Here is an 18393-nt window from a genome sequence, read left to right as displayed (position 1 = left end):
ACCTCCCGGGCGTCCACTCCAAACATCGCACGCCTCTCTGCGCTTTACAGCAGGAGGCTGCTGCCAGGATCGAGGACGACCTGGGAGGAAGGACGCACTTGTATGCCGATGGCTCCGTCCTCAGCGACGGCTCGGCGGCTGCCGCCTGTGTTGCTCCCGAACTTGGCATCACGAAGCAGTGCCAGCTCTACTACCGGGCTTCCTCTACCACGGCGGAGCTAGCTGGACTTCACCTCGCTGCGGACATCCTCGAGGAGTCGCCGCACATCACCAGCGCGGCGATTCTCTGCGACTCGAGGTCCGCGCTGCAGCAGCTGCTACTCGTCGAGCGCGCGCCGCCCCTTGCACAGCGCCTTGCCGTCCGTCTGCACGCACTGAAGGGGCGATGCAACCTACGCCCGCAATGGATCCCCTCGCACGTCGGAGTCGCGGGCAACGAGACGGCGGACCAGCTTGCCAGGCGCGCACACGACCCGTCGACCACGCTGACAGACCGCGTGAGCTCGCTGGATACAGCGCGACTCCACTTCAGACGGGAGCTCGCGCTCCGCCATCCCGACGACCGAGTTGCACAGGGGCGCCCACCGCGCCCTCTCCAGCAGACCGGATTCACTAGGCGCGAGCGCGCCTTCCTCCTCGCCCTTCGGACCGGTTCTGTGTGGCCCGCCGAGCGGCGGCATCGACTGCGTGGAACCCCTCTCCTCTATGCGGCGACTGCGGCGCGATGGAGACACTCCAGCACCTGCTATGTGAGTGCCTCAACTTTTCGCTCGCGCGCGCGTCCCTTGCCCGTGTTTACCGTGGGCACGGCCTGCCGTGCGACACCGTGACTGAACTCCTGCACCCCTCGGGCTGCCCTTCACGACACAGGACACTTCTACGTGCGCTCCTGACATTCGCCGAGGCTCTCGGCCTCGCCGACCGCCTTTAGCTCCATCACATTTCCGCGGCGTGCTGCTGTTTCTGGTGCTCTTTCTCTCCCACTACTTTCATTCCCTACCCCCTGTGCAGCGCGGTTGAGGTGTCCTCTGCTGAGAGACAGTTACTGCGCTGCACTTTACCCCAACCTTTCCTTTCCATATTCAAGAATCTCCTTCTCTCTCTGATCTGGCCGATTTGGCATCTTCCGATTAGCTGCCTGACTCCCCGTGGTCTTTCCTAATAGGTTGCTTTTCTTCTTTTCGTTGTTTTTCTTGCGCCGCGCGTTCACGTGCCGGACACTCTTCGGTGTTGTCGTCCTTTTCCTTCTTCCAGCATGGAATGCGCCTCGGCGCGCGTGCACTCAGTGTCGTCTGCTCCTGACCGTCCCGATCACCGCACCATGTCGCGCACCACAGATCACATAAGCCCCTTTTCTTAACAAGTTTTTCTGAAGAAAAACTGCCGCTCAGTGCGCGACATAGTTCATAACACTACATTCATGGTCTGTCCACGAGATTGCGCACAACACTACAGTCATGGTCTGTCCACGAGATTGCGCTGTAAGGTTTCATGCACAGTTCACACAGTTGCACAGTTCACTGAGCATACAGATCAAAGATATTAACGGAAGACGCTAATTCAAAAAGACCACAACAACTCTAAAGAATAAAAACTGTAGCATCAAAGGCTATCAGGACACACTATAAACCATCAAGTTGGCGGTTACCAAGTCCGAGGTTAAAGTCCGTGAAAAGCCATAAGCGAAGCATCGGCTCCTTTAGGTGACCCTTTCCCATATCAAGCGAACTAGACACCCATTGCTCCAGGCAATAATGTCTCTGCATGGTGTCGACCAAGTCACTGTCTGCGTCCTAAGGTAGTCAACATTGTAATGTGTGGCTGCAACATCAGTGCCAATGGTCGAACCACTCACGAGTGCATGAGAAGACAAAGAATGTACTGAATCCTTAAAGCCATGAGTTGTTGTGGTACCCAGGCCTGAGCCCTCCTAAGTGCTCATAGTGTCACAAATAGTTTGTCTGATTCGAGGGACGCTGTAAAGACCCCTCAATACTTTTTGTGGAAACCAAACACGGTTCCACAGGAGCCCTGATAGCTTCAGGTTCATCTTGACCATGGTGCGAACCCTCCAACGTGCTATCTTTAGCCTGTAGGAGGTGCTCGGTTCTAACTTCCTCAACCAGGCCCATGCACGGCAGCTCTGAACCCAGCACGAACCAGTTATCGCCTGCGCTGGGTTCGCGCAGCACTGGTTGAGGTACGGAAGCAATCTGCTTCTTGTCTTGTGACCTAACAATAGTATCTTTGCCTACAATGGCATGATCCCAAGTTGTCTCTCCTTGAGACACTTTTTGCTCGCCAAGGTCTGACGTCATGTCGGAGGGAACCCTCGGGTCGCCCCTGCACTGCTGTACTGCATCCTCAACCGCGGATCTTGTGCCCTCGGAGCAAGAATCCGCGAGTGCCTTGATGCGAACGCGCACCCTGCGAAGCTCTTCCTCCAGGCGCTCCCTCTCAGCTGCCTGTTCTGCCACTCGGCTTTCGCGCTATCTCTGAGCTTTCTCGCATATCATTACCCATCTGTCTTGAACCCACCTGTTCAAGTCTGCCCCATGCAAACCCAACCGCTGGGCCACGGTGGCTAAGTCAAACAAGCTAATTTCTGGCTGTTTCTTGCCCAAATATGCGCCCTCAGCCTCTGCGACTTTTAGCCGCAGTTGTAAATTCTTCTCCAATGCAAGTTCCTCCCTCCTAGCATTGCGCTCCGCTGCCCGCTCTTCTCGCGCACGCGCTTCCTGCTCGTTCAACCATGCCCTCAACTCCGCACCTTCTAGCCCCATGCGTTCGGGTAGGGCTAACAGACCTCGTGTGCTAGCCATAGTTCTTAGCCATTAGAAAAAAAAATCCGAATGAACGGCTTTGTCCTGTCGCGGACGCCAATTTGTGATGACCCTGATATGGGGGCAAAGGTTCGTGTGCTCAAAAGGTTCTTACGGTTCTCTTAGGTGGAGCCTCCGAGAACCCAATTGAGGACAAAGCCGTTCAGTTCAAACACACACGCAAACGTTTAATGGAACTAAAGAAGGCTAAAAAATGAATAGAAGAAAATAGTAAACATAAAAGGAACACTCAAATACACATCAATACACACATTTGGGGCTAGTACGGAGCTAAGTAGTGCGCGAGTCTGGGCTTGCCAGGACGGCAGCGACACACAACGGTCTCGACGTGGCGACAAGCTGACGAACGGAGTTGCGCCGGTCTCACCAAAGGTCGTGGTGTAACTTGGTTGACCGGGCGACCGGAGCGCCCTTGCTCTGGCTTGAAGATAGAGGCAGGCGGCTAGGTGGCACGAACAGACGGCGGCGGTGTTCTGGCCGGGCAGCTGGGCGTAGAGCTCGGGCCCGTGGCCCGACTGCTCTTGTCCTGCCCACGGGCACAGAAGCTCTAACGCCGGCCTCGGGCAGCAGGCGACACGACAGAAGGGGGCGGCGTTCTGGCCGGGCAGCTGGCGTAGAACTCGGGCCCGTAGCCCGACTGTTCTCGTGCTGCCCACGGGCGCAGAAGCTCACCGGCCTTGAGGAGCTGGCGGCACGCTCAGGTAGACGGGCGACGCACAGGAACAGGTTGGCAGGAGGCCCCGGTCGGGTGAAATCCTTGTGGTTCGGGTCCGGAACCCGACGGCCCGTCTTCAACGCCCGCTCCGGTGGTTGACCTCCTCCTGCCGTCGCTTCCTGGGACTCTCCTGGCGTCCCCCCTGCGTCTCCTCTGCGTCTCCCCCTCTTCTCCCAGTGCACCACGCTTTTTCTTCTGATCTGGCCGATTTGGCATTTTCCGATTAGCTGCCTGACTCCCCGTGGTCTTTCCTAATTGGTTGCTTTTCTTCTTTTTGTTGTTTTTCTTGCGCCGCGCATTCACGTGCCCACGCTCTTCGGCTTTGTCGTCTTTCTCCTTCTTCCAGCATGGAATCCGCCTCGGCGCGCGTTCACTCATTGTCGTCTGCTCCTGACCATCCCAATCACCGCACCATGTCGCGCACCACACATCACAGCGTTCAAGTTGGGACACTTGTTGCGCCTCCACGAGTTCTTCGAGCGTATTGTGTAGGCCTAGTTCTAAGAGCTTGGTGGTGCTAAGTCCAGGCGCAAGTCCCAACGCACATTTGTACGCCTTGCGTATGAGCGCGTTGAGCTTGTTTTTTTTCCGCAACCGTCCAGTTCTGAAACGCTGCCGTGTACCTTATCTGAGAAATGACGAATGCTTGCATGAGTCGGATGACGCTGCCTTCGCGCATGCCCGCGTGTATGTTGGTGATGCGTCGAATGAGCTGCTTCGTGCTGGTGGCCCTTGCCGTTATCTTGCGAAGTGCTTCACCATTGCCACCCTTATGCTCTATCATCATTCCTAGTACCCGGATTTTCTCTACTATCGGGATGGGTAGGCCATTTGATGCCGTTAATTGGATCTTTGGCTTTTCCAGAATTGTGTAGCATTTAGGTGGGCGCCCCTTTCTGACTGGTCTATATAGCAGCAGTTCGGATTTTTCGGCCGAGCAGGCGAGTCCCATGCCCACGAGGTAGTTTTCTACGCGTTGGATGGCCTGTTGTAAACGTTGCTCGATCGCTCCGTCGCTGCCCGTTGTCGTCCAGATCGTAATATCATCCGCGTATAGCGTGTGATGCAGTCCTTCAATTTGAAACAATCGGTCGGCCAACCCCAGCAGGACGAGGTTGAAGAGCATTGGCGAGATCACCGAGCCCTGCGGGGTGCCCGAGCTGCAGATGTTGATTTGCTCTGACTGTAGTTGTCCCACTCGCATGCGAGCGGTTCTTCCCGTGAGGAAGTCTCGGACGTAGTTGTACGTGCGCAGGCCGAGATTTAGCTTGTCTATTTGTCGCAATATGGCATCGTGGCGAACGTTATTGAAGGCCCTCTTCAGCTCCAGCTCGAGGATGGCTCTCGTCGAACGCCCCGGATTGTCTATGATTTGGTGTTTTAGTTGCCGAAGGGCATCTTGCGTGGAGAGATGTCTTCTGAACCCAATGATGGTGTGTGGAAATAAGTCGTTGTCTTCGAGGTAATCCGTGAGTCTACTGAGAAACGCGTGCTCCATTACCTTGCCCACATAGGACGTGAGGGAGATGGGGCGCAGGTTCTCCAGCTGTAATTTCTTGCCGGCTTTCGGTATCAGTGTGATATTTGCTTCTTTCCATTGCCGGGGTAGCTTGCCGTGCGCCCAACACTCGTTAATGTATTTTGTTAGTGTCTCGATCGATCCGTAATCGAGATTGCGTAGTGCCCTATGGGTATTCGATCGGGGCCAAGGGCCGACTTGGTGTTCAGCTTTACGAGGGTCGCCAGGATTTCGGCAACGGAGAATTCCTCGTCTAGGGTGGCGTTGCTTTCTCCTGAGTAGCCTGGATATATTTGCGGTGGCGTTTGGGATATGTAACGGCGTTCCGCATCCCGTAGGAATTGTTCTTCCGTTCCCCCGTAAGCGTGTATGATTTTGTATATGCCTTGCATGTGTGTGGTCTTGGTGTTGGCGGGATCGATCAGGTACCGCAGTATCTGCCACGTGCAACGCGTGGTGAGTTGACCATCCATCTCCGCGCATTTTTCTTCCCATTGTTGATGTTGCAGGTTAAGCGCGTGTTTTTCTATTTCTTTGTTGAGCTGTGCTATCCGTTTACGCAGTCTCCTATTGTGTCTCTGTTGTTTCCATCGGTGCTGCAGGTGAGTTTTGGCTTCCCACATGTGCAGCAACCGGGAGTCTATTGTCTCGAGCCCAGCTGTCGACGGGATCGTTTGCGTCATACGCTCGATATCCCACCGCAGTTGGTGGGTCTATATCTTTCATGTCTTCCATCTGTTGCTCATCACGATGTTTGCGTAGCCGATTCCAGTTGGTGATCTTCATTTGACGACCAGCATTGTGTTCCTGCGGACCGCCTTCTGCTTCTATGGAAATAATGTAGTGATCGCTCCCCAAGTCATGCATGGTGTTTGTCCAAGTGACTTTGCGTGTGTAGTAATTATGTGCAACATTTCCATTTAAAGCAGGAAAGTGAAAGTTTGGCAACATATTACGTTTAAAGTTATCTCTATTTTCACGAAACATCAACCGTCTATTGTGCTCTTGTTTTAGGAGTCTGGGAAGCATTTAGATTAGCGGCACTATGACACTCTGGAACGCTTCAATGAGTAACTTTCTACAAAGACTGCAATGAACCTACGCAGAATAAACATATATCGCTCGTCACTCAAAACATTGCTTCTACTTCGAATAAACATAAACACCATGCCCCGCATATTTTACCAAGGATCCCGCGAAAAATTACTAAATGCCGTGCATAACTTATAGGTATTGGGAGAAAGCGACGATCAGTAGCTGTTTACAAAGCCCGTAGGCAACCTACACAGTGCGAATTTTCGGTACACGTCAGTAAAAAGTGGACCTCTTGTCTCAAAATACTGAATATCTGCTGTTTCTTTCTCCTGCCGGGAAACAAGTAGTAGTGCAGCTCTTATTTATAAACAGCCAGAAAATGAAATCGTGAAAGTCAAAAGTGACACATTCCTTTAGCAAAACTTCACGTCAGTGTTCTATTGGTAGTGAAATGGCTCTGCACGTCCGACCGAGGTAATTTTATGTAGCGTATCTACGGTAAGCCATGATTGCACTATGAAATTGATTAGATTGTTGATGGCGTTAATATACTGGGACTGCAACGCTACGTAGGATATCTGTAGACACAAATAGTTACAGCATTTGATAAGACAAAGATTTCATGCCGTAAGGCACGCCAGTGGTTGGGCGCGGCTGATTGTAATCCTTTCTCCGGACCTCCCCGTCGCCCGAAGGTTAGATGTACGAAGCTGATTGTTTATTCGAATACGGAAGTAGCGGTCGCCATAACCTAGGCATGATGCAAGTTGCACAAGCTGATATTTGTTAGGGCGGTAACTGCCCAGGGTCACGCGTTCTCCTCAGCGCGAGTGTGTATGGTCAATTGCGCGCGTCGCCCGCTACAGGGTGTCCCGAGAAGGCGCCAAAAACGATCCTCGCCGTCGAAGATGGGGATACGTACTAAAGAAAAGCATGACTTATGTGCTCACTCTATCAAAAAAGAAAATTTAGCGTCAGCTGCAGTTTTGTTCGTCTTTCCAACGTGCAGCCGAAAGTGCCCGCTATAAGAAGGGGAGGGGGAGGACAAATGACATACTTTGCCTCCGCACTTCTGAATGTTGCGGGGGGGAGGCAAGTGCCCCCTTGCAACTCCCCCCCTCCCCAGTAGATACGCCTATGCAATAGGATGACAAAGGTTGTATATGAAAAAAAGATGAGCTGGGCCAGTCGGTACATCTTAGCTAATAGATAAAGCCAGATAAGTAGATAAGGAAAGTCCCTGTTACGGTCTTGCGAACGTGAGACCCTCTTTTGCATATCCTTGTTGTAATCTTACTTTGAAAATTTTTTTTATTTCATCTGAAACATAAAAACAAGACGATGAAGACGGCGGGACAGGCTGGACTGTCAATTTAAATTTATTACGGGAAGAAGAGAAACACATGTTCCGACTAGCCTCCAGGCATATGTTCAAATAAACACTGCAAAAAATACTTTCTAGCACAACACCACTTAATAGCTTTACAATGCCGCCGTACCGCTAAGGAAACTCATCTCTTTATCGTCCAGGCTCAGATAAGCGTTCCTGACGCAAGTTTTGTTCTGCCTAATTATGTAAAATGTAAAGCAGGCATTGACTATGAGCTTATATTATCGTGTAGACGTTTCTGCTTAGGTGGTGTCGCTCAGAAAAGTGTATAAATGTAAAAGAGAAGAAACAACAGCGAATCGACTCACCTTCAGCTGCACTGCCGTGCACATGGGTGTATGCACTTTAGTAAGACTAACACCATCGTGAGACATAAGGATAGCGTAGCCCGCTTGATCATTGAAGCTTACTACATAGAGAAAGCAAGACAGATACATCGCCCATCAGCAGTCGCATTACCAGAAAATGAAATACACTATCTTTACAAGTGGCAAACGCGTTGGTCGTACGTGCACGCGGAATGGTGTGGCATGTCCGAAGGAAATGTTTTCCGTTGTTGCGCGTGAGCTTTTATTTTTTTTATTCTTGCGCTCTGATAAGGTTGCTATACATGTGTCGCTATGATTTCAACAAAAGTTGAGTTGAAGCGCTTCTGTGTCTTCGTTTCCTACGGCCTACGTAAATGTTGCACTGTTTCTTTACATCGTGTAATTATGTGGAAGGCCTCCATAATGTCACTTCCTGTGCTTGTTTTCTAGCATTCTATAACGGCGCCTGTCTTATGAAACTCAGCGGTGCACCAGCACTGCCTACAGCGACTAGGCAGGTGAGGGCCTTTAGTCGCGGAAAGGGAAGCCTTGTGTTCACTGAGGCGACTACTTATCACTCAATATCAAGTCTTCATTTTGGCTTATACCAGAATTCGGACACTCACCAGCCGCAACTGACATGTGCAGGCTTGGCCCAGATTTGCCAATAAATTAGATGGTCATTTCCTTCTTGAAGGTACTTGGCGTTCCCATTGGTGGTCCTTTATTTAAACACCAGTTTGACCGACGCTTGCCTTGCCACACTTATTTGCCTTGCCACAGTTATCGGCGAACAAGAAGAGGCGAAACCTCGGGACCTCATTTTCGCCAAATTGCCACCGTATGTGCAAGAAATAATGATGACAAGGAAAACAAAGGGGCACTTATTTGTAGCTTTATTTCTTTAATTGAAGTTCAGGAGCGATAAGCTAAAGGGGGAATGAAAGTACACAAAGAAGTTCCCAACGCTGGGAACCGAACCCAGAGCCTTCCCATTACGCATGTGGGGCACTGACAATTTCACTACGGGAGCCGTTGTTTCTACGCCTATATTCTTGGATATTTATGTACATACACAGTATTTATGCCTAGAAGTTTTACCCAGTGCCACACAAGGCCATGGCGCTGGACGTGGAACGGCCTTTTTTTGACCAACGACGTCATGCAGAACGTGAACTTTATGAGCAAGTATAGCGTTGCTACTTGCAATGGTTTAGCAGTTGCCATAATGCGTAAGACCAAACCGAAGAACTAAAATATAAGTTTACCACAGCGCGAATTCTATGCTTATTAATAGCGTAAAGGTGGTTTTAGATGAAGCGGTTGTGTTTGCTGTTCCCTGAGTGTAAACAAGCACGAATGCGACGTCTTTCTTCTATCGGGGACTGTCTTACGTAGTGATGTCAAGTATGTTCTTAGATTACGGAACTTTGCCTTCACTGGCGCAACAACCTGTCCACAAGTAAAGTCATTTGACACAGGAAGGTCAAAAAGTGTTTCGCCTAAACAGGTGTTTAGCTTAAACAACGAAAGGTAAAAAAAAAAGTCTCGTTCTAAACAGACGTGACATGGTGGAGACGTTACCAAAGTTACACAACTACATATTGTCTTTCGCGTGACAGGGAGGGCGGCCAAGAAAGTTAGGGACGCTTACTTCTACAACTTCTGGGTACGCCGGTGTTATATAATCTGGGAGCCCTTATTCGGGCACCATGCGCTTTCGGGCTGAAATTTGGTGCGGCCAATTAAAGGAATAAATAAATAATATGGTTCTACATGCCAATACCACGATCTCATTATGAGGCACGCACTAGTGGGGAACTCCGGAAATTTGGACTACCTGGGGTTCTTTAACGTGCACCTAAATCTAAGTACGCAGGTGTTTTCGCATTTAGCCCGCATCGAAATACAGCCGCTGTGGCCGGGATTCCATCCCGGGAACTTCATGCTTAGCAGCCCAACACCATACCAACTAAGCAACCACGCGGGCTGAGGGCAATTTACAGTGCGGTCAACTGTTAAATGGAACAAAATGCAGAGCCCGTCTGGCGAGTGTACAATCGCACTGGTTTGCAGCAGATTACTTGTAATTGGTGGCGCCAGCACATTTCTACGCGCTGACCTAGACTTTGCCGGTATTTGCTGCCATATAGAAAGTTGGAAAAGCGAGAGCCGCATAACATTGCCTTCTTAAACAGTGGACAATACTGTACATACTGGGCCCTCGAATTTGGCCTCAGGTCTTCACGTCATTGCGCTTAAGAAAGTCTAAAGGCCCATCGATGAAGATTCCTCTGTTACAATGTGTTTTATACACGACAAGGATGTAGTCATAACGTTGGCAAACGTACTATCATTAATAATCGGCTTCATGACGTAATTGTTTGGTATTTTTGTGCACTGGTGAAATTTCCAAAATGATGCTGCAGTGTGGTTGCTATTTGGCTTGCTTTCAATGTTTGTCATCCTTCCGAAGTCTCAGCCATCTGTTCACAAGGCACTATTTCGTCACCGTCCATTGTAATTTATAAAAAAAAGAATAGCTACTGGGTTTGCTGGCCAAACAGGGAGCTCTGCAGCCTGAAAATGGCCATCTTAACATGCACCCTTTCATGTGCAAGTAAAGGTCGCACTATGAAGCAGTATTGTAACACTGTTCACGCCGGACATAATGAGGGGTAAAGATGTTGTTTTCGAATATTTCTTAATAAAGTAGTGAGTCTTTCTCGTTCATCATTATTTCGGTTTATTTAGTTAAATGACCACTACACAAGCAGGCTACCACGGAACGGCAACTATACAAATTTCATAGAAAAATTAATCAGGAAAAATGAGAAATAGAATTAGCTCTGCATTTTCTACAAAATATCGCAGGAACTAATTTAGAGCAATATCTCCCGCGGGTGGACAATTCAGCCCAGCTGTTTGCAGATGAACTGAATATTTGAATACAAGTTCGAGAGTATTTGAGCATAACCTCTACGCTATCAGTGTCCATATTCGTGGATACTTTTTTATAACGCCAATTGCTCCTGAGCGAAAACTCGCGAGACTATAAAATCACGCGTCTTTCTTAGCCTGAACCATTGTTTACACAGAGGCCAAAAGAGGACATCATAGCGTGGTCCAGGAGGCCATTAAAACAAGAACACGCCTGCGAGGGTTTTCTCCTATTTTACTGTTTGCTACCAGTGTCTTCATTTCGGACATCTTTGTGGACACTGCTATCAATGTATTCGTTGGCCTTCACTGTGGACACTTTCTTTAAAAACCAACTACATCTCAAGAAATAGTTCTAAAGCAGTCGAATCGCGCAATTTATCATCTTGCATTATGGTTTACCCTGTTTCCAAAGGAGGCGCCATATGTTAGCTGAAGTGGCTATTAAACCCACCGTGGTTGCTCAGTGGCTGTGATTTTAGGCTGCTGAGCACGAGGTCGTGGGATCGAATCCCGGTCACGGCGGCCGCATTTCGATGGGGGCGAAATGCAAAAACACCCGTGTACTTAGATTTAGGTGCACGTTAAAGAACCCCAGGCGGTCGAAATTTCCGGAGTCGTCCACTACGGCGTGCGTCATAATCAGAAAGTGGTTTTGGCACGTAAAACCCCATAATTTAATTTTTAAGTGGCTATTAAAGAAAAGAAAATGGCTGGGAGGAGCTTACGAGCCATTTTCGTCATTTGTGTGCACATTTATGGATACGGCTTTTTGGCTTTAAAATTTTTTTTAAGTCCTCAACTTTTTTTTTCTGAATTCTAGCAACCACACTACAGAAAAATATTAAAAGAGTAACTCATTTCATTGCTCACATTGTTGACAGATGGGAAGAGGATAAATATACAATATAGGTTGTAACAGCTGAGACTTCTTCCACGTGGTAGCAAATAAAAAGCTGCGTTTAGCTTATATTCCACATTTGACACATACATAACCCAACTTTAAACTCGCTTGAATAACGGTAGTCCCGGATCACCGAAGGGGTTCAAGAAAAAATCACTCGTTTAATGATGATTTGTGGGAGATGTTAACGCCCCGCACATTTCCAGGAATGCTGAATTTCCTGCCGGATTTGGTTATATCAGGAAACTGCGAAGTCTCTCGGTGAACGGCTGCATAATGCTTCCGAGTACTTGAATAAGTTTTTTTTACGTCATAGGTCGAAAATACACACATTAGATCTACGCACACGAGTCCCATCGTGTACCGCATAGTCACCAGATGTCAAGTCAGTGGCACATATAATTTAGCAAGGGCAGTAGACAAACTTATGATGTAGTTCGAATAAACAAACATCTTTCGTTAACAGCGTAACGATCTACATGGAAAGTGACAGAAGGGACAGGGAGCAGAAGTGAGAGGAAAGGCATCTTTCCTGTCACTTCATTTGCTTCCCATGTAGGTCGTCGCGCTGCTAATCAAAGATGCAACTTTACGAACATGACTGTTCAGCGACCCTTTCGAATAAACACTCATGCCGCCCTATAGAGGATTTTGTGCTTTCCCGCATCTTCACAAGCAAGTTCACAAGATCACTGATAAAGCGCAATTCGTGGTTTCTTCCCCAACAAAAGCATTAATTTGGGTTTCTGGCTGATTGCCAACGCATAGAAGGGAGGAGGAAGTTGTAGATGACAACTATCAAAGGTTGTAGCCCCATCTTCTAGCCAAGTTACATCTTTTTACTGATGTCGCCAACTTTGGATGACATGTCGATATCCTATTCATGCTACAAGAGCTAGAGGACGTGACTGCTCAATGTAAACATTCTTTGGTAGCACCAATGAGTCGGCACCGACTACTATACAGTGCGGCAGGGCGGAGCAAGCAGGGCGAACGCGTTCTCCCTTGTTCTTTCAGAGTGTTTGGCGTTTTCCAGAGACTAACCGCGATGTTCTGTGTCTAACCATTTTCGTACTCTCACCCAAAAAGTTCTGCAGTCTGTGCATTGGTGCCATGTGACTGCACAGTGGCACCATACCACCGTGAACAGAGCCTGAGATTGTCATAGAACTGATCTGGGAAGACGTTTTTGGGAGCTGGTTTTTGAGGAAGCAGCACTTGACGGTACCGGCTGGCTCTCCCGTACGGTTAGAGCATGGTGGTAAGGGGAGCGCCCCTCACAACACATACTGCAACGAAGTGTCAAAAATAATCTCCTCCCAAACCATGGCAAAAGCATTGTTCAATGGCAACTGGAGCGGGTTATTCATAAGGTATGTTCATATACTTGGTTTCTGATTCCTGAAGCGGCAACATTCCTTTTCATTTCAGTGGTGACACCGGACCATGGAACAAGGTGTTCCAGAAGCTTCTGCCGGTTCACTGCCAAGCACCACGTCACGACAGTCCTTGATACTGTGTACCAGCATGGTGCTCCCGCCTGCATAGAAGTAGCGGGGCACTGCATCCTCGATCCAACGTCATTTCTCAAGTTCTTGCGGGGAAGCTTTACCATGGCACTCCTCAAGCTCGAGTCAGGATTCTACCTCCGCAACCCCACAACCCAGCAGTGACGATATTACATTACGGCGGCCATGCATCCTCTTACATTACGCTGCGATGCTCCACCTCCTGGGCCAGAAGCTTGTGACGTGCTTAAGACCTTCGTGATATCCCTATACATGAATCTGTATATTGTACCAACTTTCTTGCTAGCAGCCACGCAGCCAGATTACTGCAAACATTCGTCCGACACAACGGCTTTGCCAGCAGCGTCAAGCCCTCAAGGTCCGCCAGGTGTAAACGCTGCGACACATCTATGTCCGCCGCTGACCAAATGTCCCTGAGTGCACGCGACTCTTCTTGAGCGGACGCGATTATAAGCAACACTGAGTGGCGCTGATTGGGACGTGTCTGGGAATTTAAGGCGTCGCCTCATCGGTCATTTTCCGAACTTCACCGCAATGCACAATAGGAACCTAATGGACAAAACATAAAAAAAGGTATTTCGATATACGAGCCGAATTTTGACAACTCTTACATGAAGGATGTCGAGAGTGTATTGCCTTCCAGTAAGCTATGCATTTATGGCGCCGAGTCGTAACTTTGCTGCTGCGTTATAGCCGCTTTTTTTCAGGATTAAAAGACTGCAATAACGGGGCAAGTATGTTCCCATTAGGTGCAGTAAAAGCGTACCTAATCAAAAGGAGGCATCTTGTTGGCGTTTGTTAAGCAACCCAAGAAAGGTTATTTACGGATCTTGCCGCTTTGGTTCGGTTTGTCTGTGCTTTGGCAAACAGAATTAGAACTCCGGCTTTGGTCCGGTAGTGAATATTTCGTCGTTTAATCAGTGCTTAAGAACTTTAAAACAACATTGAACGCTTCTAAATAACAATATAGCAGTCCGCGAAGAGCCACAAGATGTAAGCACACAGGCCAACACTGCAATTCCTGCCTTCACGCTAGTGGAGCATCCCTCTACTTGAAACACATGAAGATTTGTTGTCAGTGGGAAAGGCTTGAACTTTAACTTTTCCTTAATTTTCTTCACAGAAGTGGTTATGCTCAGTAATCTGTCAAATATAGCATCAAGTACTAGCATCTTATTACGTGCACCGGTAGTCCAATAACGAACTATCAATGGAGCTCTGAAAATTAAATATAATGTTTATATATGATAGCCCTTATCGAAAAAAACGGATTTTACTAAAGTGCCGTCAAGTCAGAAAAATTTTGGTGGCGATTATTGTGTTCACGTTCTAGGAATCGTGTATCCGCTAACTTTTTCATGTTACAGAGCTTTGACTGCAGGGCTAAACTTTACATACACGTTTGTGATGATCCTGTGTTATCCTTTTGACTCATGTCAGTTCGCACATAGCTAAGAGAATTGCCGGCCTCGGCTGTCTTAAAGGCCTACTTAACCTACTTACTGCGTAGACCTAACCTACTGGCAACGATCATGAGTCAGAAGAAACTAGAAAGTTAACTAGCCGATGCTAACCTAAGTTAGAGCATCAGCATAGACTGGTTTTCATACTGCCTTTTTCGCAACTTGCCTTGTTTATCTCAGGCACTTATTTGCCGCCCACATTCGCTTTTTCTAGACGGTATTACAATCCCTTTCGGGAGGTGCGCTGCTTCGGACCTCAAGGGGGCTTTCGACAACATGTCCCACGCCAGCGTGCTCCAGAACCTGCGCAAGACGGGGTGTGGCCGGAAGACCTACGGCTATAATAAAGATTTCCTAACCAATGGAACGGCAAATATCCGGATAGAAGAGGAAAGGTCAGAGCCTGTGGAGCTCGGAGACAGGGGTACCCCACAGGGGTCGGTCCTGTCGCCTCTGCTTTTCAACCTGGCCCTCCTGCCCCTGCCCGAACTACTCAATCAGATCGAAGGCGTGGACCACGCGTTCTATGCCGACGATATATTGGTGTGGACGAACCGCGCGGGGTCCGATGCCTGGGCGAAGGAAGCCCTGCAGAGAGCGGCAACGACCGTCCACGAGTATGCCACGACCTGCGGCCTGAGCTGCGCTCCACAGAAATCGGAGCTGCTCATCGTACAGCCCGGAAGACCAAAGAATGAGCCGCCGCCTAACATAATTATAACCATCGACGGCACAAAGATCAAGCCAACGCAGCAGATCCGAATACTGGGTCTGCTGTTGCGCAGCGACGGCAAGGCGTACGCAGCCGTCAACAAAATCAAGACCACATCAGAGCAGGTCCTGAGCATGATCCGGAGAGTCACCAACTGGAACAGACGGATCAAAGAAGAATATTCACTGCGCCTGGTGCAGGCATTCGTCGTGTCACGCGTAAAGTACTCCGCCCGGTACCTCCCGCTTGCGAAGGTGAACCGCGAGACGCTGAACACGACGATAAGGCAAGCAGTCAAACACGCCATGGGAATCCCAGTTTACTCGTCAATGCAGAAGCTGCTGGAAATGGGTGCCTAGAACACGGTGGAGGAGCTGGTGGAAGCACACCTATCCCACCAGAGAGTAAGGCTGAGCCGGACAGAGCCGCGGTCGGGCCGTCCTACGCAAGATAGGATGGCAAATTGAACAGCAACCGACAACGGAGCCGCTCCCCACAACGTGGAGAAACATTATTAAGACCAAGCCCCTCCCCCGGAACATGCAGCCGGGGAGGAACGACGAGAGACGCTCTGCGTGGGCCAAGGCACTGGCTCGACAGCTGGAAGAGCACCCCGAGGTTGTCTACGCGGGCGCTTCGCTTCCCAAGCATGGAACCAGAGCAACGGCGGTCGTCACCACCATCGATAAACTGGTCACAGGCGCGTCGATACAGACGACGACTACAGCCGAAGCAAAAGAAGTGGCCTTGGCCATCACACTCGCACAACAGGGGGTGAGGACCGTGGTCACAGACTCCCAGACAGCCTACGCAAGATACCACAAGAGGAACATCTCTCCCGCGGCGCTAGCGATCCTCGCAAAATGCAAATCACCGGGACGGGCCGTTGAGCTCGTGTGGGTCCCGGCTCACTCGCAAGTGAAAGGCAACGCACTCGCCGACCACTATGCCCGAGAACTGTCAATCCGGGCCGAGAACGAGCCAGAGCTACCGCACCCCGTGACAAGTTACAAAGAAATCACCCAAATGTACAGAAGCGGCAAATGTAGGCTTCCCCGTCCACATCCGCAACTCAGCCGAATACAGCAAACGATCGTGCGACGCACGCAAGCGGGGTCGCTAGCGCATCCCGTGCTCTTGCACAAGATGTTCCCAAAAGAGCATGTCACTTCATGCCCGTTTTGCAGACGATCAAAAGGCACTCTAGCACACATTCTTGCAGAGTGCACAAAGCTCATGAACTCGCTCCTAATGTGGTAGGAGACTTGGCAAGGCGCGAATACACCTGAGCTCAGTGTGCGCATCGGCACAATGAGCGGATTATTCACACGGAACTGAGCAGGATGCGTCAATTTCTTTCGTCACCTGGGCATATGTTGTTGCCTTTGACCGATATGCTCCAGCGTTTTCTCACTAGTGCTGTTAAGTATTAGAGCGCGGGATTAAATGCCGGCCGTGGTGGCCGCATTTAGAATTGTGGACAAAATACATAACGCCCGTGTCCCGTGCATTGGGGGCCCGTTAAAGATCGTCTGGTAGTCAAAATAAGCCAGGAGTCGCCGCATTCCGGCGTGCTTCAAAATAAAATCATGGTTTCGTCACGTTAAACCCCAAAATTCAACTAGATTTAATAAAATATTCGTCTCGAGCTGGTTTTCATTGTTGCCCAAAGCGACCAAACTGTGGTTCTTCAGGAAGAATGGCATTGCGACCATAAATCAGTCCAAATGATGTCAGAAATGTCGGCTACCGAACAGGTTCGTTAAGAACCTGTTCGGCAGCCGAACAGGTTGACAGCACCTAGGCAGTCAATGCGGATCGAGTTCACATGGGTTTTCAGGACATCTGTTAAAGTGCGTTTAATCAGCTCCACAAAATCAATTGTGAACGGGTGGCCAAGAGACGCTGGAGATCGTCCTACAATAGCGTCCTGCACGCAAGGAAGGAAATTAATTCTCGTCTGTGTGCTGTACTAAAATTAAGCAAAATGCTGAATTGAGTAATATGGTGTGTGTTCATGGTTAATTACTACTTTGTTGTCGAGTTGCGAACTACTATTGTCACTACTTCGTATTTATTGTTAATTCTAAATTTGCAAATGCTGATGTCCCTGTATAATTTTTTATTGTTCTATATTTTTCTATTTTTCGATTTCTAGCCTTATTTATTACCATTGATGTAACCACTTCTCCTTAAGCTAGAATAGGGCCTGCAGTATCTGTAAATAAATAAATAAATAAATAAATAAATACCACAACCGCTCGCGGCACGCTAAAATGCCCGCGACCTGAAAGGCACGCCGCTAACCATGATTAGCAGCCGTGGTTTGCTGTGGCGTTGAATCGTTCACTCCGTGATAAAAGTTACATGATGTGCTCCACGCATGTGGGGTATCTTTTTCGCTTTAGCTATGCTGACACGGCAATGAATTGCCGCGACAATGTATGCGATTTCGCTCACAGGCTTCGAAAACCGAATGATGAGTTCGTTCCCGCAACGTCAAGCCGACGCACGATATGTGGTCGCCATCGGTGGTTAAATCAATGTCGTTTGATTTTCCGGCGTTGACAGGTGTGGCACGAAGCTACGTAACATCCCTACACTCTCGTGATGCGGCGTGACTAGAGCTTGTCAGACGTTTTAGTCAGTGTCTTGAGAACAACTAGACAACCAGTAGCAGGCACTTCGCGGCACATGTTGAGGGCGCCGGGACGTAGAATGGCAGGAACAATAAGGAGCCATTGAGCTATTTTGCAGCGCACTTTGTGGCAACGAAATAGACAAGAAAAAAAGAAAGAGCGTGGTCTTGTACAGTCCACCTTTGTTACCGGGTTTTGTGCTGCTAGATACGTCACTCATACCAGGGCCTAACGGCAAATTACAGGAAGCTGAAGATGATGATGTTCAGTTATTTGTGCGCTGCGGCAGATGTCCTTTACGACGAATGGCTTTGAACGGGATTGGCCTATCAATATTGAGGCAGTGAGCGGAGCATGGTACCAGTGCTCTAGTTTGCAGACGATAGATGCGCTGCT

At 49.1% G+C, this 18393-nt stretch overlaps 1 protein-coding gene across 1 annotated transcript; it reads left to right on the top strand.

Annotated features, from left to right (window-relative positions):
- The first annotated feature begins 618 nt into the window (after positions 1-618).
- LOC142592789 (uncharacterized) lies at positions 619-17463 on the top strand. The gene is made up of 3 exons (XM_075704464.1): positions 619-749; positions 13086-13756; positions 14861-17463. The coding sequence occupies exon 3, from the start codon at positions 14923-14925 to the stop codon at positions 15715-15717; it is 795 nt and encodes a 264-aa protein (XP_075560579.1). The 5' UTR covers positions 619-749; positions 13086-13756; positions 14861-14922; the 3' UTR covers positions 15718-17463.
- Positions 17464-18393: the final 930 nt, after the last annotated feature.

This window comes from Dermacentor variabilis, chromosome 9, assembly GCF_050947875.1.
Source record: "Dermacentor variabilis isolate Ectoservices chromosome 9, ASM5094787v1, whole genome shotgun sequence".
In the NCBI taxonomy this organism is placed as follows: domain Eukaryota; kingdom Metazoa; phylum Arthropoda; class Arachnida; order Ixodida; family Ixodidae; genus Dermacentor; species Dermacentor variabilis.
The sequence above is the reverse complement of the archived record's forward strand: the minus strand, read 5'-3'. Positions and strand labels throughout refer to the sequence as shown.